The sequence below is a fragment of the Amphiura filiformis genome, chromosome 6 (genome assembly GCF_039555335.1).
Source record: "Amphiura filiformis chromosome 6, Afil_fr2py, whole genome shotgun sequence".
Classification (NCBI taxonomy): domain Eukaryota; kingdom Metazoa; phylum Echinodermata; class Ophiuroidea; order Amphilepidida; family Amphiuridae; genus Amphiura; species Amphiura filiformis.
Genome location: NC_092633.1, coordinates 19778601 through 19804438, shown reverse-complemented (window position 1 = coordinate 19804438; position 25838 = coordinate 19778601). Strand labels below are relative to the sequence as shown.

General features: G+C 35.9%; 2 protein-coding genes across 3 annotated transcripts in view; both read right to left on the bottom strand.

Annotated features, from left to right (window-relative positions):
• The window catches only part of LOC140155123 (UPF0390 protein zgc136864-like), a 166993-nt gene that overhangs the window by 36978 nt on the left and 104177 nt on the right, over nucleotides 1-25838 (bottom strand). The window lies entirely within an intron of this gene.
• On the bottom strand, nucleotides 30-25838 carry LOC140155119 (BTB/POZ domain-containing protein 16-like). Its single transcript, XM_072177827.1, has 14 exons — nucleotides 25612-25838; nucleotides 19273-19339; nucleotides 17770-17926; nucleotides 16670-16832; nucleotides 12589-12692; nucleotides 10065-10215; nucleotides 9045-9238; nucleotides 7481-7595; nucleotides 4889-5021; nucleotides 4456-4523; nucleotides 3466-3585; nucleotides 1893-2145; nucleotides 1139-1240; nucleotides 30-697 (listed from the first exon to the last, which is right to left on the bottom strand). The coding sequence occupies exons 1-14, from the start codon at nucleotides 25719-25721 to the stop codon at nucleotides 440-442; spliced, it is 1995 nt and encodes a 664-aa protein (XP_072033928.1). The 5' UTR covers nucleotides 25722-25838; the 3' UTR covers nucleotides 30-439.

Here is a 25838-nt window from a genome sequence, read left to right as displayed (position 1 = left end):
TTGTGCTGATAACAAAATTTTGAGATGCAGTAAAATCAGGTTTCATTTGTATTTTCTTGCTTTCTGCAACAATTTGATGCCACTTACAATGACGCAGGTGGTAAATTGAGCAAAAAATACTAAATTAAAACAGATTTTATTCGTCAAACCACTCATTCTGCATGACCATGTTCTGTAGATCATATTTATGAAAGTGGGTTAACTTTATAATGGACCCAAAGCAAATAATTTGTGCTGATTTAAATTTTGAGATGTTGTCAAAATCACGTTTTCACTTTAAATTTATTGCTTTCTGCAACACGAAAATAATTCATATTCAAGTCCAATTTCATGCTGCTTTCAATGTTGCAGGTGGTAAATTGGGCAAAAAATATTAAATGAGTATGGATTTTATTGGAAAAACCACTCATTCTGCATGATCATGTTCTGTTAATCATATTTATGAAGGTGGAAATAACATGAGATATGTGACAAATATAGGCAAGCTAAGCTCATTCAATGTCAATACATCACTACAGCTTGTCTTGGCTCCTAACCCAAACTTTTGACTAAGTAGTCCTGTGCTGAACATGAAGTCATGTTCTCCTTTGTGGCACTGTACACGAATGCCGTAACGCATCTCTCTGTCTTGACGTAGCGAGAATGTCTGTCGCTCACAGATACGGAAGGAGAGTGATGGATCACTTGGTTTCATACGCTGAAATAAAGCAAAATGGGAGTACACTAAATGAGTATACAAGATAAAAAGAGTTGCCCAAACAGGTTGTCCACTAACACACCAAATGACCAATCACTGATTTTACTAAAAGTTTTTGTTTAGTAAATACTCTTTGGAATATATTACCCTTAACAAACTTACACCAAGCAATATATTGGTACCATTAAGCTCTATGGTTGGTACACAAGTGCGGCAAGATAGCTGAATCAAAACCAGATGGCTTAATTGTTGCACACCCCCATTGAAAATGGTCACACAATGCCATGTAAAATAATTACGTGCTTGTTCACCCACTCTTTACTTGGTACAATCAATGTTTGCAGCCCATACAACCAACAATGTTAAAAACTTAAGCTGGTATAGTTGATTATACCAATATAATCATGAATATATTTTATTGGGTCCATCTGCTTTAATTACCTGTATATAGAATTGATATGAATCGTTTCTCCCTTGCCGTTGTGCTTTGAGTTCAAAATGAAATCCATGTATTGATATCACCTCTGAATGATATCTTGGCTCCTAGAAATAAACAAATCAAAGTAGAAATCAAAAACCTTGTCTTCTAAAGAACATATCATGTTGAAACATGGATACGGAAATTTTGCACCTACCACAAGTTAAAATTGACCTTTTCGGTAAATCCCTTAAGCCCTTGCGAGTACACCTGAGACGCCATCATTTAATGTCAAATTACGACATCTCAGGTGTACTCGCAATGGCTTATGGGATTTACCGAAAAGGTGAATTGTATTTTGAGTTTTCTTTCAGGAAATGTAGGCGTTTTGTTTCACATGTCTTTAGTTTTAAAGATACAATTGAAAGATAAGCAACCAAAAATAGATGTTCAAAATTTAGTGACAACACTAGCGTGTCTAATTTACATCATTAATAGAAATTCTTGCTTATGTTATCAGATCAAAAGCAAGTGTGACCTTGCCCCGCTTGATGCCTGTCACTACTTGCCAAAGAATTCTGAATTTTGTGGTAAGTAGATAGTAGACTACCAATCATGCCCATTCTGCAATAACTATCCTTGCACTGAATGTATATCCATTTTTGAAAAGCTCATAATGACAAGCTTGTCAAAAGATGATAAAAATCAACATTTCATGATGAATCTAGTCAAATAAAACTGATGACCATTGACTTTTAAAAGACCCTTGCCTCTCACCTGTGATATAATAAATCCCGTTCTGATAGCATCCCTGCCAAAGCTGAGCATCAGCGACATGTCTCCTCCACCTTGCAATGCATGATAATGCATACTCAGTATCTTCAGGATCCATTGCTGTGGTATGACATTCATGCGTAGCATATCATCAATATGTCTTGTGTCTGTGATACCAATAAGGCGTACTGACATGAACAAACCAGCATACTGCTGACCTTCTACCCGCTCAATAAATGCACATGATTTGGTTAAACTGAAAAATAATGAACAAAAGTAGTAAACTTAATCACATTTTCTTTCACAATCTAGGCAAAAATAAGACAAAAGAACCCTATCATGATGTATATTTTATGAAATGGATCCTAAAAAGCTTTCATGGTAACTTGGTTGAAAAATGATGGAAAGTGGCTATTAACAGGGGCGTATCAAGAGCCTCAGGGCCCATGGACAAGGTGCAGTGTGGGACCCTTTTAACATCTCCTTAATATCAGCCCTATCCCTAACCCACTTAATTTTCGCTTTTGCTCGGGCCCCTGAACTTTTGGGGTCCCTGAATTCTCGGGGCCCACAGACTTCATCCACATTGTCCACCTGCTTGCTACGCCCTGGCTATTAATCTCAATATTATTAGTTTATCGGCAACATTTTATGACTACAAAAATAAGGATCAATGGTCTCCCAGCACATCAAATAATGTAGATTTTGCTTTCTTTTCCCTTGACCATCTTCACCTAACAAATATTTTTGGAGAAATGCCCTTGAAAACAAAATTACAAATATATTACATAATTACATTTATCAACAATCCAGTATAATTCTACTAGTTCTCCAATTAAGTTGGAGTTGTCAACAATCCAGTTCATGTGTAAATTGGAGTTGTCAACAATCCAGTTCATGTGTAAATCTATTTGTTCTAAACACAGCACAAGATATAAGTCCCCCTCTCAACATTCCGTCATAACATTGTAAGGTTTCGTTCTGTATCAATACAACTAAATTTGAAATAATTATATGACTGTTTACTAAGTGTTGTGTGAAAATAAAAGATGTCCATGACTTAAGGGCTGAATGAGCCCAAATTGAAGACAAAAACTGCCCTTTTCAAAAGTTACAAAGTAGGCCTATGCTTGTCACAAAAGTTGATTCATGGCTTGTTCCTAATGGAAAAACCCATGTGGTTGAGTGTTCTCCCCAAGTGAACATTTGCTCTAATGTGTATCAATTCTTGATCATTCAACCATCAAATCCACTTCTTGGTGCAGAGTTCAGTAAATTTAGTTGTAAATTGGCCAGTCTCATTCCTTGTCCCAATACATATTGCAGTTAACAAACATAGGCCTACTTTGTGACTTTTGGAAAGGGCAGTTCTTGTCTTGAATTTGGGCTCATTCAGCCATGAAGTCATGGTCATCTTTCATTTTCACACAGCACTTTAATAGTAAACAGTCATATAATTATTTCAAAGTTAGTTTTATTGGTACAAAGTTTTATTTTACGATGTTATGACTAAATTTTGAGAGGGGGACTTTGAAAATAGCTTCCCAAGTCCTGTGAGATATAAAGGTTAGCTTACCTGTTATAGAATGTGACAATAGTACTATGTGATGGCATGAGATGAATGTGTGGGTTCTGTTGTAGGAATATCCAGTAGCACAACAGCTTGTATAAGTAGTATTCATTGAAGGTAAAAAACCTGTAAACAAATTAAACAAGTACTAATTAATGATATTAAATCTGTCAATAAGTAAGATGGGCTTGTTTTCATATATCAGACCTGGGGTCAATTTCACTAAACTTCACGAAGCTTCGTAACTCTCAAAATCATTTGTAATTTACAACGAGTCGGAAGTTCCATTTCACTAAACATACTTACGAATGGTACCCGTCAAAGTTCAGTGAAATGGACCCCAGTTCTCACAAAATTCTCGGTGGGTAAGAAAAGGAGATTATGATTCATTGAACAAGCCAGAAACATAAGAATACTTCTTAAAATATTGGACTTTTGGACACCAAGTGAGGGAGCAATCCTAGTTATATATCAATTCAAAGCTTATAATCCAGAGATTATGAATCTGGCCATAATTCAAAAATTACGATTTGCAACTTTCCTCTCATTTTGTGGGAACAGGGGTCCATTTATCAATAGTGACCTATTAAAAATATAGACTACCTTTTGCTTTTGATCTGATATATTTGTGATTATTCTGAATCATCCAGGTAGATAGATAAATTAGAATTAAATATCAAACTGTTCAACTGGACTTACTGTTTTGAGTTGGCTACAGTATCATGTCTCATCCGAGATGCATCGTCAGGCCTAATGGGCTGGCGCTGAAGTGTTGACCCTCAACCGAGGAGGGAGACTACGCCACAACCTGTCAAGGGCCTACGACGCAGCCATCAAACAGGTTCCTCCATGACAGCACTCCAACCGAGTCACGGGTCAACACTTCAGCGCCAGCCCATTAGGCCTGACGATGCGTCTCGGATGAGACACCGACACAAGTACACAGACCTCTACACACACGCACACAATTTACTCAATAGGTCCCATTTTTCTCACCTGCTTGATTTGATAATCTTCTGGAGCAGTTCTAATGACAATTCCCTCAGATATATCTGTACCGATAACTGGAGAAATAGATACAACAAAACAAATGTTACGGTGAAATATCATATTATCTCAATTTCTGTTGCATCCAAGCATTAACTTCTGAACCTGATGGTCAGGTCAGATGGTTATTGGGAATAGCATGTTATTCTTGCTTACCAATGCAAAGCCCTCAACATTTTTCTTATTTGTAGCACACTGAGTGTGTATTTGTGTCTCATTTTGGTGAGTATGCAGTTTTTAAGGCACATGTGGGATTAGTTTGAGATCTAGCCATCTTTTACATAAGTTGACAACTTGAATCATCTTATATATGAGAGCAGCTTGATGATATCTACATACTGTACTACTATTAATTCATTAATTATTTTGTCTTGATACCTACGTGTGGAATTAGGTTGAGTTCTAACCATCTTTCACATGAGTTGACAACTTGACCAATCTTGTATTTGAGAGCAGCTTGATGATATTTACATACTGTACTACTATCAATGGTCTTCAACATGATATTAGCACACCTGATGGAAGAACAATACAAAACAATGTTACTATTTACAAGCCGACGACGAACGTCGGGTTGTTCTGTCTTCTTCCAATTCTTTCTTCTTTCTTTCTTTCTTTCTTTCTTCTTCTGGCAACCAATCAACTGCATCTAGCTCCGCAAGGGATTGACAGATTTCAACCAAACTTGACCCAAAAGACAACTGGGCTAGGCCAAACCTTCCATTTGACTTTGACCTTGCTGTGACCTTTGACCTAGCTATAATGGTCAAAAATTTGATTTCACAAAAAATGCTACTCCTTCCACAAATTACATGCAATGATCATGTGACTCATGCATATGAATCAACATGTGGCAGTGCTTAAAACTTGCTAAAAAGAATTGAGGTCAAATGTCATTAAGGGGGTCATTTCCGGTCTGAAAGCTAAAAATATTCAAAAAATCACTGTCTTTACAAATTATACAGCAGAGAGTCGCTTTAGCACACATGCATTGCTACTAGCCAGGGTCTTTAGGATGCCTACAGTTTTGGGGTCAAAGGTCATTATAAGTTACTTCCGTCAAAAACCAAATATTCAAAAAAATTTTATCTCAAAATGTAAACAGACCAGAGTAATATAACCATCATACATGAATCAGTGTTACTTGATGTATGCATGGTATTTTTATTTTGGGGGTCAAAGGTCATTAAGGGGTCACTTCCTGTTTTTAGCTGAATAACTTTAAGAATTTTTATCTCAAGAACTAAACATGTTAGAATTTTTTAATTAAAATTGGAACAATGCATTTTGTCGGTGTACATAAGGTTTTTTTTCATTGAGGTCAAAGGTCATTAAGGGGGTCAAAAGGTCAATCAAAATTTAAAAAATCAAAATCCATGTATAAGTTCCGATTAAGCTGAAATTCACCAGGAATCTTTCTTATGACATCCTAAGCACAATGTAAGAGCAGTTGACCCCATCCGTGACCCAAGGGTCAAGTTATAGGGTCAAAGGTCAAATTTCGAAATTGGTCCAATCGAGCTCAAATTCAACAGGAATTATTCTTACGACATTCTAAACATGTTAAAAATATAATAATATTTATGACCCCAAAGGTCAAAGTTTAGGGGTCAAAGGTCAACTGCGGCGGCTTGTACTCAGAGTCTGTTGACTCTAGTTTACTTTAGTTCACTTCAAGTTCCGTAGTAACATCAATGCTTTTTCTCGGTTGCACTGCAAGTGTGCAAACAAATCGCCCTTGTATGTGTGTGTATATGGTTAGCATGATTAACTAAACAATAACATGCATACGATTTGATACTACACTCAGAAATATACACACTTTTAGATGTTGATAATTTGTACTTTGTCAAAAGACGCTGAATATTCCTAATCAGACAAGGATGTGCTATGAGCGCACAGCCATCTGCCTTATAAAAGGTACAGTAACCCATTGTGAGGAAGTGGTTCAAAAGTCTACACAATCAACAGTAACAACACATGACATCCACTTTGCATGCTGCATCCACCTCTTGGTTAACAAGCTCAACAAAATCTCGGAAATCAGTGCATCCACAGTTATGCCACAGCCGCTGCGGCATGCCGTACCATCCAATAACAAGACTTAATTGTATCCGTTTGTATGCAATGTGCATGACGCCGCTCAGCGGCAAGTCGCATGGTAGCATGAACCAATGTTTGTTATGAACGAACTGAAGGACAGAGCTATTGCATGAGCTGGCCTCATGGCTAAAAATGTAAATGGGCTATTCCAGTTGAAATCCATATACCCCTATAGAAGACAAGACCTTAATCTTCCACACAGGGAGTGTGAATTTCAAATGGGGCTACCTGAATGGATGACTCCATTTGAATTTATATACCTCATCTAAAGATTCCCGTCATCTGATTGGTTAAAAGAGCGTGCATAGTTTTGACTATGCCCGCAAAAATTACTATTCCCCGGGCATTTCTGTTTTTTCCCAGCGTAAAATGATATTACGCACACGTTAATGTTTCGCGCGCTATACTTATGCGGATACGCAGATTGTAATGATCTGTGCCGTTCGCCTTGAAACTATTAATTTCTCTTCCCAAAATCGATGCTTTTAACCAAGCAGATGACAAGAATCTTAAGATTTGGTATATAAAACATATATTGACTGATTTTTATTTTCGGGGCATGGTTAAAATTATAGGCCATTATAAACCATTATAGGCCATTATAAACCATTATAGGCCATTATAAACCATTATAAACCATGACTATGCCCCTCGGCTACGCCTCGGGACATAGTCATGGTTTTGAGATCACCTTGGGCCTATAATTTTAACCATGCCCCTCACAGCAGTCAATATTTGTATACTATACCCCCCTGTGTGTAAGATTAAGTTCATGTCTTCCATAGGAGGTGTATGGATTTCAACTGGAATAGTCCAATGTTTAGAAGTATGTGTTTCTAATTAACAAACCTAAGCCAGGGTTGGTTCTTACCTTGTCTGTAGACTTTTAAATCCAAGGGCACTTGCAGATGCTAACACTCCTACTACGTCACATTCTTGGATATTAACGTTGTCATGATACAGGTTGCCAAGAGCAACTGCAAAGGCTGTGACAGAAATTACAAGAGATCAACATGTTGAAAAGTTGCAATTATCAATTTAGCAGATCTTAATATAATAAAACTGCTATGGTGTCTGCATACATTTATTATTGAACATTACAAATTAAATGTATTATAGAACATTACAAAATAATGAATATTGCCCATCACATTGACAGGGTTGAATAATGATCACTTTGACAGGGTTGCCAAACATTTTCAACCCTAATTGTGGGTCACATAATCAAAAGGTCACCCAATTTTTCTCTTAACCGATGGTTTGTATGGGACAGTAAACTACAAGAAGTCACAGGAACCAATGTGGATAAGTCTCACAATTTTTTCTTAACCATTGGTTTCTATGGGACAGAAAATTTTTCAAAGTTGCAGGTAAAATCAAGAGTCGTCTAATTGGTTTACCAAATCTCAGGTTTCGCAATCCTGCACTTTGAACAGATACCTGACAGAACATCTCCATACCAATTCTTTTCTCACACCATGTGCAATGCATTGAATATGCATGCTACTTAAGGGCTGGGGTATGAACGTTTGGACAGTATTTATTGTGGGACATTAGAGCACATCAGACCTATCGAATTGCATTCTGAATACGACGAATGGCCTTCTGATATCAAATAATTTTGATTTTTTGAAATTCGCAATTTAATACTCATTTTATGGCAAATCATTAAAAATTGATATTTTTGATATTTAACAGTACTTTGAAGTAAACTTTATAAATCTGATGATTTATACTTAAAGTGTATGTAGGTGGGATGAAATGCCGAAGATCAATTAAAAATTTTGACCTTTCATATTGAAGATATGTATAATTTTACAAAAACACCAAAAAAAAATAGGTCTTTTTGGGAAAAAAATCCATATCTTCAATATGAAAGGTCAACATTTTCAATTGACCGTCGGCTTTCCTCCCTGCTACATACACGTTAAGAATATATCATTAGATTTATATAATTTACTTCGAGGACTGTTATATATCAAAAATTTGAAAAATATCAATTTTTTATAATTTGTCATAAAATTTGTATTATATTGTGATTTTCAAAAAATGAAAATTATTTGATATCAGAAAGACATGCTTCGTATTCAGAATGCAATTCGATAGGTCTGAGGTGCTCTCATGTCCTACAAAAAATACTGTCGAAACGCAATAAACGCTCATTTTAGATCCCTTAAGATGAAAACATATTCCATAAGTAGAATGCAAAGTGCCCATAAATGCATTGACTTGTTTATGTTTTCAATATGTGATGACAGTCTAATTACTCACCACACTGGAAATGAGTCTTTAAATTTCATTTTTAAATCAAGATGTGACTCAACTCAATCAAATTTCTATAATTGCCATTATAATGAAAATTGTAGTGATTGACTCAATGACTCCACCAGAAAATGACCACAAATGGATTCAACATGCTACAACTCAATACTCACCATCTGTTGATACTAGTGGGTCTTTGACTTTTAATTTCAGTTTTGTCATGATATTTGTTCTAGGAGCCACAGCATGTGACGGATGGTTCACACCCTTGGTGTCTTTTTGTTCGAAGTCAGTTACATCTGTCGTACTCAGTTTTCTGCTGATTTCTCTATATTCTGTACTATAATAATCACTCTTGCTGATGTACCTGATGAGTGGAAAGCAACAATTCCAGATTAGGTCACATTCACATTATATATTAAATAATAATTTCTTGTCTTTTAATAAGCCCATAAATAGCTAATTTAATTTCTTATTATCATTATAATAGGAATGTTCCTCCTGAGAATGTTTATCATGTTGGACACAGACCCATCATTAAACTGGACTTACTATTTTTAGCAATGCTACGTTGCGTGTGATACCATCACACTTCATCAGGCAACTGACCCGCTGGACTGGTCATGTGACAGACGGCTAGGGATCACGGTTGTTTGATGGGATCATTTATTAGTTTTTCAAACAAAACATCCTGTACAACCTAATTTTAGGCCTGAGCAGCTAAATGTGATATCATGCTAATGTATATAGATGCTTTCGAGTCATTCTCAACTTTAATTTTCCCTCTTTTACCAAATTATTCACTTTTATAGCATTTTTATAGATTTTTCGGATATAAAATGTATCTATTAATGACAAAATTGGTGGCGCTATTTAGTTACTGGAAATTAGTCTTTCAAGCTTTTAATACAAACAACTCCTTTTATTGTTTGATAAAATATGTTTATAAAATTTCCTTGGTGCTTGTTTCACCTATTACAGCTGTTTTAATGCCAGTATTAATCACCTACCCCTTGCAAATAAAGAAATATGATTTAAGATAAATAGCGCCATCTATAGTTTGCATTTAGTTAATAATGAAGCCAATTCTATATACATCAAACAACCGTGGGATCGACTTGATGGCTCTTTCCCATGCGTGAGATAGGTTATATCATAGGCATCCCCTTTTATTGATAATTAACACAACTTACTTGTCTATTGTGGCTGACATGGGATCCCTGTAATACAGTTCTTTCTTCGGTGTCATGTCAGCCTTGGTTAGTTGTTGTGCAAGGATGTCAGCCTTCTGTATATATGGTCTATGCAACTCCCAATTAGTATCAAGACATTGGAGAAGAATATCTAGAATGCATAATAATAATAAAATGTAGAAATAATGCAATGATAATAGCCAAATGTGGCTAAAATTGTATTAGTGATGTACCTCACATGTTCATCTGATATTCCTAGCCATACTGGCGATTGACATTTCAAGTTGTGCCATCAATCAATCAGTTTCCTGGTCATACAGGTGCATGTTTTTATATCACCTGTTTTATTGTTTAATTATTTATAGTTTAAAAATATGGACTTAGGCAAGTAAAATCATATATGTCTCAAAGCTGTCATTATTTGCTTTTGTGATGTACGTTTCGTCTTGGACAAAATTTCTAATCAAAATTTTTGCCACAAATTTTTTTAAAACAAAGATGTAGGTAAAAATCTTCATGCTTTGCACTGTGGAAGATAGATAGTTTTTTAAAGATCATTGCCAGAACATACTGCAAAACTACACTATTTTGTAAAACATTTTGCACAGGCCGACCAAACGCGTAAAAAGATTTAGGTCACGCCTGCGTCACGCAATGCTACACATATTGTTCAGCAAATGTGGTGCTGATATGAAGATGATGTGATTCAATTAGCCAATTGGAAATCGACTTCGGAATACACCGTAAACTATGCCAAATCAGGCAATGCAAAAGGCTTTGCAAATAGATGTAATTAATTTAAGGTGTACACCCCTTGATAAATTTTGTGACTAATTTTGCATTTTTCTCAAAAAATAACTACACAATTCAAGACAAGTGGTTCATTATAAATGTTAAGTAATGAGGTACATTCTAGAGGTACCTCTTTTCTTATTTTCTTATTAACTGGAATATTTGCCTCTATAATATACATAACTTTTGTTACCAGTGTGTTACTATTTTTTTGAGAAAAATGCAAAAATAGTCACAAATTTATCAAGTGGTGTAGTACCACCTTAAACAACAAAGCCTAAATAAATGGAGGTAGGTGTGAATTGGGATACTGGTCTACTGTATCATATCACTTCATTCATGTTTTAAAACAGGTTCGAAATATGAAAAACTGCTTAAAAAACTTTTCTGGATGTCAAAATTCTGAAAGAAAAAACAACAATACTTTTTTTCGGAATTTCACAAATTAAGGTTGTACAATTATAACTTTTTTCCAGATAATCAAGAATAGGGTCAGTTGGGTGAGGACAAGAAACCATTTAATTTTTTGTTGCCTTGTGGTCTGATTAAATCTAATAAATATCCAGGCAATGCCTTTGGTGGCAATTTGAACCAATATGGTGTGACACTTTCATGAAAGTTCATCCGTGTTGGTATCAGTAATGATTGAAGTTTGAACACTTTTGAACCAAACACAAAGAATTTATCGCAACAATTTTCAGATGTTAATTTACATTTCATCGGCAATAGCACAATTTGAAACTTCTGAGGTAAGCATCAAATTCTTTTGTTATTGGATCAAAACTGTTTACACTTCGCATCAAAACTTTTTTGGATCAAAACTGTTTAAACTAAAATCTGATGTGACTTCAAACAGACCTCAGAGAATCAGACTCAGCCATAATTATTATTCGCATGTTGCTTATGATTTGCTTTGATTAAATTCAGCATGGAGGCAATCACTGCCTGGTCTAACCAGTTAAGATTAAGGTGAATATTTTGGAGAGAGAGCAAGATTTTGAAAACTGAAAGGAAATTATGGGGTAGAGCATCAAGGATGAAATAATTCCTTAAAAAGAAGTTAACACGGTTGTTTTGTGTTCAGGTTTTCAAAAGCAGCTGAAAAATAATCTGACCCGTGGTACCTACGGACCTCTACAATTCTGCCACACACACAAAAAAAAAAAATTTTATTGCTCAAAACCTCTGCAAAAAAAGATCTTGTTTAAAATAAACTTCTAAGTCACAGTTGTTTTCAAATTTTCTAGCCCAAAGAGACTATGAAGTGGAGCTGAATGATTATGAAAATGTGTCACAATCTGAACCAACCTGGGGGGGGGGGGCTCCATAGTCGAAGGTATACAGGTATGTGCCACCATTTTGGGGTACCTTTTCAGCAATTTTGGTATATCAATGGGTGGGTTTTCAATGTTTTTTTGTGTAAAAAATTGTTATTCTGATGGGTAGCAAAAACAGCAAAAAGTAGGTATAGAGAAATTCAGCATTCGAAAGTCTAGTGTGGCACATCCCCGAATTTTTCGAAGAACACAATTAAACATACAGGAGTAAAATTAGCACGGTAAAAGCTTACAACTTTGCAAACAAGTATGCTAGGGATGAAAGGGTATTGGCAATTATAGCATGCTTGGGTACTTTTAAAGTTGAGGATGATACTAGCTAAATGTTTATAATTGCCACATTTGGTATGCACCTGGTTGGATCACATTGTGTCACTAAAATAATGTACAATTACCTGGTCCAAGAACACTGTGGATTGGAGCTGAATGGTAATGAAATAGATCTACAGGTGTAGGTGAACGAGCTGATGCTGGTTGGAAACGAGGTAATGGTGATGGGCTGCATGGATAAAATGATGGATATACCACAAAGCAATGTTAAAAAATACAATAATAAGCTACTCTGATTGCAAATTAAGGATGTGAGTGATTGTGGGTTTCATACCTAAACTTAGAATAAGCTGGTTTAGTTGGATAAGAGAAATGGGTGATAAGCTGCATGAAAAAATCACAAGGTTTGAATCTAAACACACAAGCATTATCATGATGATTGTCACAACCCCTTGATGGGAAATTTGGGCAACAGCCAATTGTATGAAATTAGATGACATACCGTAAACGTTCGCCTAATGGCGCTCTTGGGCTCCTTATCCCTGGGGTAAATTTCATGTACAAATAGAGAGCTCACTCCTCTAAAAAACCCAACAAGAATTAAGGGTATGTGCCCTTATATGCTGGTGTGATTTTTATGGGAAGGAACTTTAAGTATGTGTCTAAAATTCCAGTTATGTCAAGGGAGCCCACAGCGCCATTAGGCGAGCGTTTCCAGTACTTACTGTAACTGGCGAGATGTCAAAAGGTGATTCTTAAAATAAAATATATTGATATTAATCCGCGATGTTATAAGGCCACTGATTATGGGCTGATCAAACTATAAGTTGGTGTCACGGGCGTGGGAGACTGAGCAAGTTTTACAAAACCACTTTTCAATATACAGTTTCAGTCAATTAAAAACTTTGGTCGAAGTTTTGCCACAAGTTTAAAAAAATAACGGTTAGTTCATGAAAAAGAAGAAGTGAAATTTAGCAAAACGCGACAAGGTTTATTTGCCCGTAAGAGAGCTCTATTGTTCCGCTATTGTATCCGCTATTGTATCCACTATTGTATTCTATTCATAAAAGCTACTGCAAGAATCGCGGCAATCCCTGATATTGCAGGTGCCTACCGCCGGCGCTTCGCATTTATTAACATTCAAAATGATCCCATACTCTTACATTTATAGTCTTATTAGTGCTTTTTATATAATATTCAGAAATTGCAATTCTGAAAACTACTAACTTTTCAAGTGAAAATATATATTCCATCGAAAATATATCATACTTAAATTCTATAGAATCTATAGATACCCAACCCAGAAGTGCCCATTTATTTTCTAAATTTTTGAGTGAACACGATAATGCGATTGATCTTCTTACACGTAAAAATACGGCCAATTCAGAGAGAAAATCTTGTTTCTCGTATAGGGCCTACTATAGACAATTACTTTTTGTTGGCTGGCCGCTGAGCTACATCTTTTTACTAATTATAGATACGTCAAAACGTGTTCCCATGTTGAAAGTGTACAAGCTATTTCTACTTGCTTTATATAGAGAGCACAATTGAATGTGCCAGGATTTCATTTAATATAACTATTTTTTTAAATTTTAATAATACCCCATACCTAACAAGAACATAAGGAAATATTGTAAAGGCCATAAATATACGCACTCATGCATAGGGAGACAAACATGATAAAGTTAATCTGTTCTTTTCATTCTCGCTCATTAACCTTTGGAACATTTCACATGCATGGTGTTTGCATCAATGCCTTCTCGGCAATCTAGGGCCATAGGCCTATAGCAGAGAAGATGTAGCCTATGAAAGAAACAAAAAAAATAAGAAAGAAAGAAAAAAGAAAGAAAGAAAGAAAGAAAGAAAGAAAGAAAGAGAGAGAGGAAGAAAGAAAGAAAGGAAAAAAGAAAGGAAGGAAAAGAGAAGAAAGAAATAAAGAAAAGAAAAAGAACTAAAAGGAAAGGAATAATGAAAGTAGGCCTATGAAAGAAAAAACGAAAGAAAGGAGGAAAGAAAGAGAGAAAGAAAGAAAGAAGGAGAGAAAGAAAGAAAGAGAGAAAGAAGGAAAAAAGAAAATTAGAAAACACAGGAAATTAATACAAAAAACTGCTATAATGGAGAGAATGAAGATCTACCAAATGGGCAGGGCGTGACCAAAAGGAAATTAAAGTTTGAATGCAGAAAATTGGACATTACGTCCGAGGCTATCAGGGCCAGCAAGGGTGCCGTAATGGTATATAGTATGTTGTTCCTTCAACCAACGCTAGTGATCTGAACCTGAGCTTTGGAGAAGGCCAGTGACTCTAAGATCAGATGGAATATGGGGAATATCGTTGTAGTGGCGCGTGATGGGACTGTCATGGTTGTTTTTGCTCACTTTGATAAAGTATTTTTGTACGAAACGTCAGTGTATAATTTTATATTAAAACATCGTTGAACAACACCATTTTGTTCAATTACTTATCACTTTTTACCATGCGATGTTACGTGGGACTCTTAACTTTTTTCTGCACCAAATAACGAGATTTATATATTTTCTAAGTTTAATAATTTATTTTATTTAAAAAGAAAAACGTCAAGTGTTCAAACTTTAAAGCTCTTTTTCTCGAAACAGCGATTTTGATTTCAAGTTAGATCATTTTACCAAATCAGGGCCGAATTAGGCTGTTTAGCTTAATCATGTGAAGTGACCTCTTAGCTCTTGAAATGATATCACACTGATCAGACTGATCTTTATGTTATTACAGTGAGGCCCACATACAATGTTCAACACAAAGTGAACGATGTTATAACTTGGAGGGATAACAAACCAAAAATCGCCAAATTCGACTGACGTGTGTACAACGTGGGAAACTATGAGGAAATTGAACACTCGTTGTCTGATCATGCATGTGTTTATGGTTCGGATAGCGGTTACTTTCCAGATCTCGCTCCGCTTGGGTTTATTGAATACACTCTATATATAGTCATCAATATGTCGTTTCCAGTCCCTGTCTGAACTATTGGGTTCAGCTATTAATTTTTGTAATAATTCTTTTACCCCATGCAGCTGATTGGGGTGGTTACAGGTCGTTAAAACAACTAACCGCTGAAATGAGGATATCGAACTAGTTTGCCCATGCAGGGCTTAAAAGAACCACAAACCGCGAAATATGGATATCCAACTAGTTTGCCCTCGGCTTCAAGAAATCACTCATCGCGAAATAGTTTTCCCCGCAGGGCTACAAAGAACCATTAACCGCGAAATATGGATATCCAACTAGTTCGCCTCGCATGGCTACAAAGAACCACTTACTGCGCAATATTTTTTACCTCAAAAAAGAATTAATATCTACCAAAAAAACGTTTCAAAAGCGTAAAAAGGGCCACAGTTTAAAAATCTTTCCTGTGTGGCTTTTCACCCTTTTTAAACTTGGTCCCATTCAGTAAAGTAGTAATAACATGAAGAACGAGTCCTAATTTCTACATGCAACAATTAGGTTTAAGACTGTTCGAAAGCGGTACAATATATGACGAAGGCTATGTATTATCAAAAACATTTGAAGGTTTATATTTTATTATCTTGCGTGTTCATAAAGAGTAGTAGAGTATTATATATACTTCGCAAATTGACTGTCTGTCAACCTGCTATATATAGGCCCTACATCTGTACATAGGCGCAGAATCGCACAAGACGATGAAGAATTTAACAAAGTGAGTATTTGCTACTTTTGCTTAAATCAAAATACATTATAACGCCTTTACGGATCTAACATTAATTCATTTACTCTACAAAATGAACACTGACAACTAAGAAAAGAAACAAGTAGCCTAAAGATGACTTCAGTATGGGTCTTTAGAAACTTTCATAAATGGGACCAAGTTTAAAAAGGGTGAAAAGCCACACAGGAAAGATTTTTAAACTGTGGCCCTTTTTACGCTTTTGAAACATTTTTGGTAGATTGATATTTACACGTAGTCTTAAAGCAGCTGAAACATTTCCTTATTTTGCTGACTACTCTATGAAGAGTTCAAATACAAACTCCAATATACCAATAACTTGCTGTATTATGTTACCTTTGAAATTTTTACCATGTATTTTAGTGCATTCATTTTGAAATGGACATTCATTAATGACCATAAATACACAAGCAGCAGTCTTTGAATATATCACCATTTGCTCTGAAGTATTCATAATTCTTCATTAAAAGCTTGAATGATTTTTACCTTTGAGACAGTCTGCCTGGTGCGGTACGAGGTGGCCTAGGAGGACTTGACAAGCGATGACTTGATCTCTCATATGTAGTATGAGGGCGTTTTGGACCATCAGGTATTTGAAATTGATATGGCCTCTCCGGGTCACAGTTCACAGTTGTTGCAGGATTTTCAGCTGATAAATGAAGAAAAATGTTATATTATAAAGGTGCATCCAGTGATTCAATGTCATTATTTGGAAATGGCACATCCCCTAAAGACCCTATTTTCAAGACAAAATAATGCAAGACAGCATTGCAGAGTCCAACATTGAAACCGAAGAGAGATCATACATGTATTTTAAGTGCAATCATTGCAGTCTTGATGCATGACTTTAATTCAGATTATTAAAACAAAAGAAAGCATCATGCTTCCATTTTGATTAGTCTTAAAAGTTGTCTCATAAACAATCACAATCGCGGTGTGTGTTGTGTCTATTGAAAAAGTCCAAAATAATACTTTTCTTAGTCAGTGGCTATGGTTTGTAAGCGCTGAATTTCATTGGTTCTGACATGTCATCTACCAGTAACCTTGTCAATGTCATCACCAAACATGCTTCAGTAATGAGTGCACACCAGTAAATACAAGTCTCCTACACCCTGGGAGGAAAAAAATCTGTTTTTCAAACGAGGAAACGTGCAACACGACTTAATTAAATACATTAGAAAAAACTTAAAACCCAACTATTAGGCCCTAATTCATATCTAATCCTCATTTAGGCCTGGGAAATTATAGATTGTCTGTGAAAAATGAGCAGGATCCGACTTTATAACGATTTGGCTAAACTTTCAAAATGTGTTACATTTCAGAAACACCAAGCTATTCCTTCGGTGGCGTAGGCTGTATGGGCTATAGGGTGATCTAGTCTGCATTTTTCTGGGAAAAAATGCTGGACTCCATATATAATTTCTACCATGGATGTCTTCATCTGAGCTTCAACATGCATAAAGGGTAAGTTTTGAAGAACTGAGTCGCTCTGGAGTCAAGAAAATGATGTTTTCCCGGACCCTGTTTGTACACAAAGTCAATGGGGCTATTTACTGGTGTGCACCCTGATGGATTTTATGGCTCACCTGTGATGATGGCTACCATACTCTGGTTGTATGGTTCAGTGATGGATTTGATAGCTTGTGCAGTGCCTAATAAATCTCCCCCAAGTGATTCTGGTAAGCGCCACCTGTTGGTACCTCCAACCTGTTTACGAATTCTGTAACGTGGTGAGGCTGGGTGCTGAAAAAACAAACATGTACAATTCTTGGTAAATAATGCACTACTTTCCTCATGGATTAGTTATTACTAAAAACAGCAATTTTTTAATTCATATATTTCGTCGGCCGTATCACATACTGACGTATTCGACATTTTTAACATTTTTGAGAAAATTGGTATATTAGTTTGTTATGTTCTAATCTATATATTCACCAAAACCCATGCCTCAAAGTGGCTTAATTAGTAAGATATTAAGTAATTTAATTATGTCGTATTTACAAAACCTTGAAATGTCCGCATCACATAACGACGTATTTGCCGATCACCTATACTGCGCAAGCCCAGTATATCGTATCTGCAATTTGAAGAATTTGCCGTTTCACATACTGACGTATTTGCGCAACGTATTTGCGCGACCCTGTCATTTCAGGGCAAAATTGCTGCTTTGTCCTTTTCACATTCTGTCGTATTTGCGCAACTGTTTCACATACTGACGTATTTGCTCGACGTATTTGTCATTTGAACGACGAAATTGACATTAGTCCTTTTCACATAGTGACGTATTTTATTTAATATTGATTTTTTGCAGAATGAGTTATGCTCTGATAGTGATAAGTGAATTATATTGAACATATGGTATTTTTGCATTACTGTTAACCTGGTTTTAATCGACAATAATATTTTAATCAAGATTATAGGGCAAATGAAAATCGCTAAATTTTCAAGTTCGATTTTCTCGAAATGCGTATTTTGCAAATACGTCAGTATGTGATGCGGCCGACGATTTCCTGATAACGGACAAACTGTGGTGGTAAAATCCAGGGGGTAAAATTCAGGCTCATAAGGCCCTCTTCAAATCGAAATATAGATTTCCAATGCCACAGCACCAGGATTTTTTTTTTTTTTCGGGAGACAAAAATTTGTGCATATTTGCTGCAAAAAGTGAAAATTTTCGTAATATGGTGTGCTGTTATCAATGCGATATATATAAAGCAAAAGCATTGACTGAAAATGATTTCAATTCCAACTATTGAAAATTGTACATTGACAAAATAAAAAACACATCCATTGTTACCATTGATCATCCATCATTTCGAGGGTTGAGAGCCAGATAGCCACAACTCATAATCACCTGCTCCCACAAAATGAACATAAAGTTGCCAGGGCACTGTAGAAGATACAGTCCATTAATTAGGACAAAATTCAGTAGAAAACAAAAGACATTGTGGAGGAAAAAATTGGATTTTTGAAAACCAAATCAAGGAGCCAACTTTATGCTCATTTTGTGAGAGCTGGTCATAACTAGTGAGTTACAGCTTTCTAGTTCTGAACCCTCGTTTTATGACTTGTTGCATTATGGTACTTACTCTGGATGGTTGTCTTCCATCTACTACGACACCCATCAGTGCTGTATATGGAGCATCATGGAGAGCTCTGTAAAGGAAAATCAATTCAAATCAATGATTAGGACTACTCAATGGCAGTGTGGTCTTTGCATCCAATTAGTTCTGATTCACCCTCCCCCCCCCACCAATAAGCATTCAACCCCCCATAAAGCCCTACCTCCAATTTGCCCAGGTTGTTTTTCTTTATTTACTAGAGTAAATCCAAATGCAAAGAAGTGTCTGGTGTTTCACCGCTTCAAGTTGCGGGTAAAGTTCTCTTCAGTGCAGAAGAAAAAGCACAAACCGCCAATTTTGTTCTGTATTTACAAAAGAAGATACAGAAAACATCCCTGACTTGTTTGCTTGGACAGCTGCATTAAAAAAATAAAAACTTATATGACATTGCTGGTTGCGAGTACAGCACTCCATGTTGATTTGAAATCATTTTGAAGAAACCACTATAAACAGTCGTCTTAGGGCATTTGAATAAAGGCACTTAATTTAATGCCCACGTGACCACATGGGCGCTGACATTACAGGGTCTAGACAGGATGTCTGGAAAAGTGACCTTTGGCACAGCGGGCGGTCTTTCTGTGTATTTCAATTGGAAACGCGGGATGCATGTCCCAAATTTTCTAGCAAATTTGTCATTTTTTTGCAACTTTGTAGTATTATTGTAAGAGTTTCTGTCGATAACTTTTTTTCCGTCGAGCAAAACTTTCACAATTTAGTTCTTGAAAACATACTAAAAAAACAGAATCTCCCAAATTGTAGTTAATTTGCACATTAAATTTTCAGCAATTTTGATCTCTTAGCATTGTAGCACATCTACTGATCACTTGGTGGTCTTGGTATGGCGGCGCCCATGGGTCACATGGGCATTAATTTTAGTACTTTTTATTTAATACCCTATGGTAACTGGTAAAATGTCAATATCGTACTTCGGAAAATACTAAAATTTGAAAATGATATATTAAGTGGAATATTTTCTAAGCACCATGTGGCCTGTACACAAAGCTGAAAGATGAAGGTCAGCCAAATCCAATGATATTTGGTATGTAGTCTAGCTAGGTCAGATGGTTCACAACTATGATAGTAAAAAATCAGGTGACTTCCCTGGGGAAATTCCATGACCCCCTAAAATTGGCCCTCTTTTGACCTGCCTCAGAATTGATACAGCTTAAAATGAACAACATTTGACATCATGAAAATGTCCTTTGAAATAACCTGGGTCTGACAGAAAGTTGAACATATTGGAATTGAACTATGCTTTATAAGATGACGTATGCAGAAAAATTTATTTCTTTTGATATAATTACGTAATATCATCGTGGAATTTGGGCAAAAACAGGATTTTTCATAATTTTGAAAGTAGCGAAAAAAGAGCATTTTCAAATCACATTTTCTGCTATATTCAGGCTAACATTGGATCAAACCTTTTGGATAATATAACCAACATGTTGTACTTCTGAAATATGTTTAAATTAGCGTGGGACTTTTTTCCTATACTGCAGGGGAGTTTGTTGATTTTGGCGGATTTTCCGTTTTTGCTTTTTTTTTTGTAGACTCAATTAACGCTTTCCAATGTATAAACATACTAATTATTTTACATTCACAATACGGCTTCAATTCTCAACCAAGGTTATTATTGATTTAAGTTTGATAACTATTTTCATGTGGAATTTGCTCTTTTATTATGCATTTGCATATGAATCTCCCTGCTAACTAATGATATGAAACTCGGGTTTCCTAGATTGATATGATATTTATTTTGATTGCTGATTTTAGAAATATGTTTCTAATAACAGAAAGTGGTTTTTTTAATGGAATTTGTTTTTCCAAGGAATTTGTGTCTTTAAACATATTTTCGAAAGTGGAATTTGCAACCAACATTACACTGTTTAGGTAATAAATCATATTTAAAATAAAATTGACTAATATTTAGTTAACTGTTAGATTAGGCAAAAAACAACCACACATTTATAACAAAACAAAACAAACACCACGCCATACTTCATATAATATCTACTACCAATGCAATGGAATTTTCATTTCTTTTCAAAGGCGAATTTGATAATATGAGTTATCTATCAAATAACATGTACAGGTACTTCAAGCATTGTCTAAAATTGAATGTGAATATGTACATGTAATGATGTACGCTATAATATCTCATTGAGCGTGAGACTCACGCATTCGGGACTTTATCAGGTGTCAGATCCGGCCATTTGGTCTAATACCATTTGGTCTAATACCCATTTTATCTACAGACTTGACATTTAGTATGGAATATTTTCTCGCAAAATTCGAGGACTGGGCTGGAATTTCGGACTTTATGCAAAATTGTTCTGTTATTATCAAAATCAAATGTATAGGGGTAATAACCTATCAACTTCAAACTTGGTTTGGTGATTGGTCATGGTAGCTTGATGTGCTGTATAGTTTTCTGTCATGTTATTGGCATATTTATGAATATTAATGAGCTTATTTGCATATTTTGCCTACATTTTGCAGCTACATTTTCATTAATTCACTCTGCAGCTTAAACGCAATAACCGATCAACTTCAAACTTGATTTGGTGATTGGATATGGTGGTCTGGTGTGCTGTATAGTTTGTGTCATGTTATTTGTATATCAATGAATATTAATTAGCTTATTTGCATATTTTGCCTATATTTTCATTCATCCACTCTGCAGCTTAAACGCAATAACCGATAAATTTCAAACTTGGTTTGGTGATTGGATATGGTGGCTTGATAAGCTGTATAGTTTTGTGATATTTATGAATATTGATGAGCTAATTTGCATATTTTGCTTACATTTTCATCAATCCACTCTACAGCTTAAACGCAACAACCGATCATCTTCTAACTTGGTCTTTTGATACATGTAGTATATGGTGGCCTGATGTGCTGGATAGTTTTGTGTCATGTTATTTGCATATATTTTATTGATATTAATGAGCTTATTAACATATTGCATATTATTTGTTGTTTACACACCTTTGGGTGGGGGCAACCGCGTAAATTCTAGTATTATTAACAATCTGGCCTAATTACCTTTGTCGTGTATTTGCTAATTCATCAAAAAAAAATCGTCTACAACTGGTTACGTGCTGTAAATATATGTAAATATATGTAAATGAGACGGGCACGTGTATAAACATACTACATTCATCAAATATAGTGTACCCAAAAAATTCAGAAGAAGACATATGCGGCCTGCATGTATTGAAAGTGACATTTTGCCGGGCTATTTGTTCTTCTTTTCCGGTCTTTACAAGGTATATAAATAATATAACCGGTATAGACTCATCATGCATCATCGGGGTGCCACAGGCATGGGACATGGGCCAGTACGAGTTATCTGTCACTCCAAACTTTAAAACGAAATAGGTTTCTATGGGGTTGACCCATAATTTTCATGTCAAAAAGGGGAGGGGCCTTTGAGGTCTGTAAAGGGGTGGCCCCGAAAAATGTTCGCGATTTGCATCAGCCCCCCCCCCCACAAGTGTTTGTGAACGGTCCCTAGACTATTGGGTTTTGGTCTAAATGGTAAATAGGACCAAATGGTTATTGTACCAAATGGTAATGGGACCAAGTGGATGTAGTAAAATCTAACAAATTCTCACGCATCATCAAATTTAATTTAGGGATTCAATCAGCCCCCCCCCACAAGTGTTTGTGAACGGTCCCTAGACTATTGGGTTTTGGTCTAAATGGTAAATAGGACCAAATGGTTATTGTACCAAATGGTAATGGGACCAAGTGGATGTAGTAAAATCTAACAAATTCTCACGCATCATCAAATTTAATTTAGGGATTCATTCATGAAAACCACGCTTATACCAGAACATTTTGTGATACTATACTATTTCTTCATCATATACCATTATTTCTCCAACCGAAATCCCTACGAAGATCAGCCGGTCCTAAACGCTGGGCCATATCGCCGTTGTTTAGTCTCAAACAATGAATCAAGCGCGCCGTTAGGTAGCGCCATGTATGTAGGCATATATGAATGTAAATTATTGACCAAATACAGCCAAAAATGGGATATTTGGACATTAAAAAGTCACTTCTAGGTAAAAACTTGCACTCAGTTGTTATTAATAATCTACATACTGATGTTATATAATATTTTCTTTCTGATTAATACAGATTGTACATAGTATTAGACAATATTAATATGCTCATTTTGATTTTGTTGATTTACTTAACTAATGCAAAATGCAATATTTTAAAGACCCCTCATAATAAATTGGAAAAAGATCCCACAATAGAAAAAGCATTTTCCTATAGTCAAAGGATGGGAAATGTTTATCTAAAGAGGTCATATCAAACTCAGCCTGAATAAAGGCAATAATTAAGTTAGAAATTAGGTAAAATTTGCATTTTTCTCATTTTCAACATTTTGAAAATAAGGCTATATTGAGTTTATGAAAAATCCACCTTAATGAAATTGCTGGCTTCTGCAAATTTGTGAGGAGATTCACCAATATATGTATTTTTAATTCCAATTTGTTTGGGACCTGTTGAATTATGGAGTTTCTTACAATATTTCCTTGAAATGCGATGAAAAACTGCTTTTTAAAACATATTTTAGGTGATTTTGGAGCGATTTTTAGGGGGTGGTCATATTTTTTAACGAGGGGGCTCCAGAGAATTGTTTAGTGTCGTGATTGAAAAGTGTTATCAAAACCTATCAATGTCCCAAAATATTATTGATGGCGGCCGACCTTCATCTTTCACGTCTGCAGGAAATTAGAAAATATGCCACTTAAATCCTTTAAAAAAGATAAACTTTGACCGATGTTTTAACTACTTTTAGTAGGGCGAGCAACGACCGTATGTTGTTGATTCCAAACTTACCGAGGACGAGCTATGACCGTATGTTCTTAATTCTGAAGTTACTGAGGATGAGCTACGACCGTATGCTGTTGATTCCGAACTTACCGAGGACGAGCTTCGACCGTATGCTCTTCGAGTTTTGACCCTAATCCCACCTCATAAAAAAGAAAAACCCATATACTCTGATCAAAATTATGGCGCTGGAATTTTGAATATCGCCTGTTGAAAGCCGGTTGTTTTTATTTGCTTTTATGGTCAATACAAGTTTGTTTTAAATAAAACGATATGATTCATGCTTGATAATTGCATAATATGTTCATAGTGCCAGAGACTTTCTTCAAGGATCATTAATTAATTTGATCGTGTGCGCTAGTTTGTAATAATGTTTAAATGTTTCTATAGATGTTCCAGTGTATGATGCATTAGCTCTTCCCTTGCTTGTAGTGTACAAACATACCTTTTATTTTGTTCGAAATGTTCTAACTTTTGTATGAACAACCGATAGCTTGTGATACGAAAGTTAGAACTTGCAAGGATGTTATCGTATGTAACATACTTGTTTACATGTATGTGTGATACATGTACGCAGTTGCCATACAGAGTACAATTTCATGCATTCTCCAGGCAGAATGTACTTCAAAGATGTATTTTTTCTCTAAAAGTAAGCAACCTTGAATCCGAAGATACATTATGTTAGTCCAGGAAAATTGTAGCCAAAAGTGACATTCGGAAGAATGTTTTTACTTATGTTATAAAAAGTATCAACGCTATGCAGACGCTTTTCAAATAGTCGTAAGTTCTATCTTATGCACACATAACTCTCGTGTCGTCGTGCATAAAAGATAGATTTTTCGATCAACTTTTATTCTGTCAGACAAATTTTATTTTATGACGTGTCTGTTTTGCCAGGTTTTTTAAGTTTGCGTTGCGAACCTAAATTACGCTAGACGACCATCTACAAAGGAACTCACAGGTATATACCAAGTAACATCAACTGTTATCTTCGAGCTACGCCTACGAATTCATCCAGTCAATCCAGGACTAGGCAATCACAGGCCTTATCTTACAAAATTATCACTACAATAAAGTACAAACATCTGACTGTAACACTAACAGGCACTCGCTAAAAAAAGACTATTCACGAATGGAATCGACTCGAGCAGGACCTACGCACCACATCCGACGTAGAAACCATCAACATCAAGACACTGACTTCAAAGGCCCACTTCCATGACTTCATGACCCCCCCTGTATGCGAAAGTCAGAGATGCAATGGTGATTGTACGTAGTTCGCAACGAAAACTTTCAAATTAAAAAACGGGCAAACAGACACATCATTTATCGGTATGACATGGTGATGCCCTATCTGCAGAGCTACTACGGACGGTACCGTATGGGTTCCCTGTACTAGATTGTACGTGAAACGACAGATACAGATACTATCGCCGACACTGACACTGGTAAGCTTACCTCGTGTAAGACGTAGCATTTTGTGTCGCTGATGGTGGAGGAGCAGGCAGATAAGGTAATGCCGTATTTGGAGACGTCACACTTGGATATGTATGTAACACTTCGGTCATCTTGTATTGGTCATAAGAACGGCAGTCCTCGGTTTCCGACTCTAAATCAATGACAAAGAAAAATAAACAATGTACCACCCATGCACCGGCGTTTTGTTTTGGTTGCTTTTTTTTCGG

Coding starts and splice junctions, on each gene's coding strand:
- LOC140155119 (XM_072177827.1), bottom strand. CDS start 25,721: ATGACCGAAGTGTTACATACATATCCAAGTGTGACGTCTCCAAATACG. Junction 9,239..10,064: donor ATGTCAGCCACAATAGACAA/GTAAGTTGTGTT, acceptor TCCACTCATCAG/GTACATCAGCAAGAGTGATT. Junction 4,524..4,888: donor AACTCAACCTAATTCCACAC/GTAGGTATCAAG, acceptor CTATTTCTCCAG/TTATCGGTACAGATATATCT.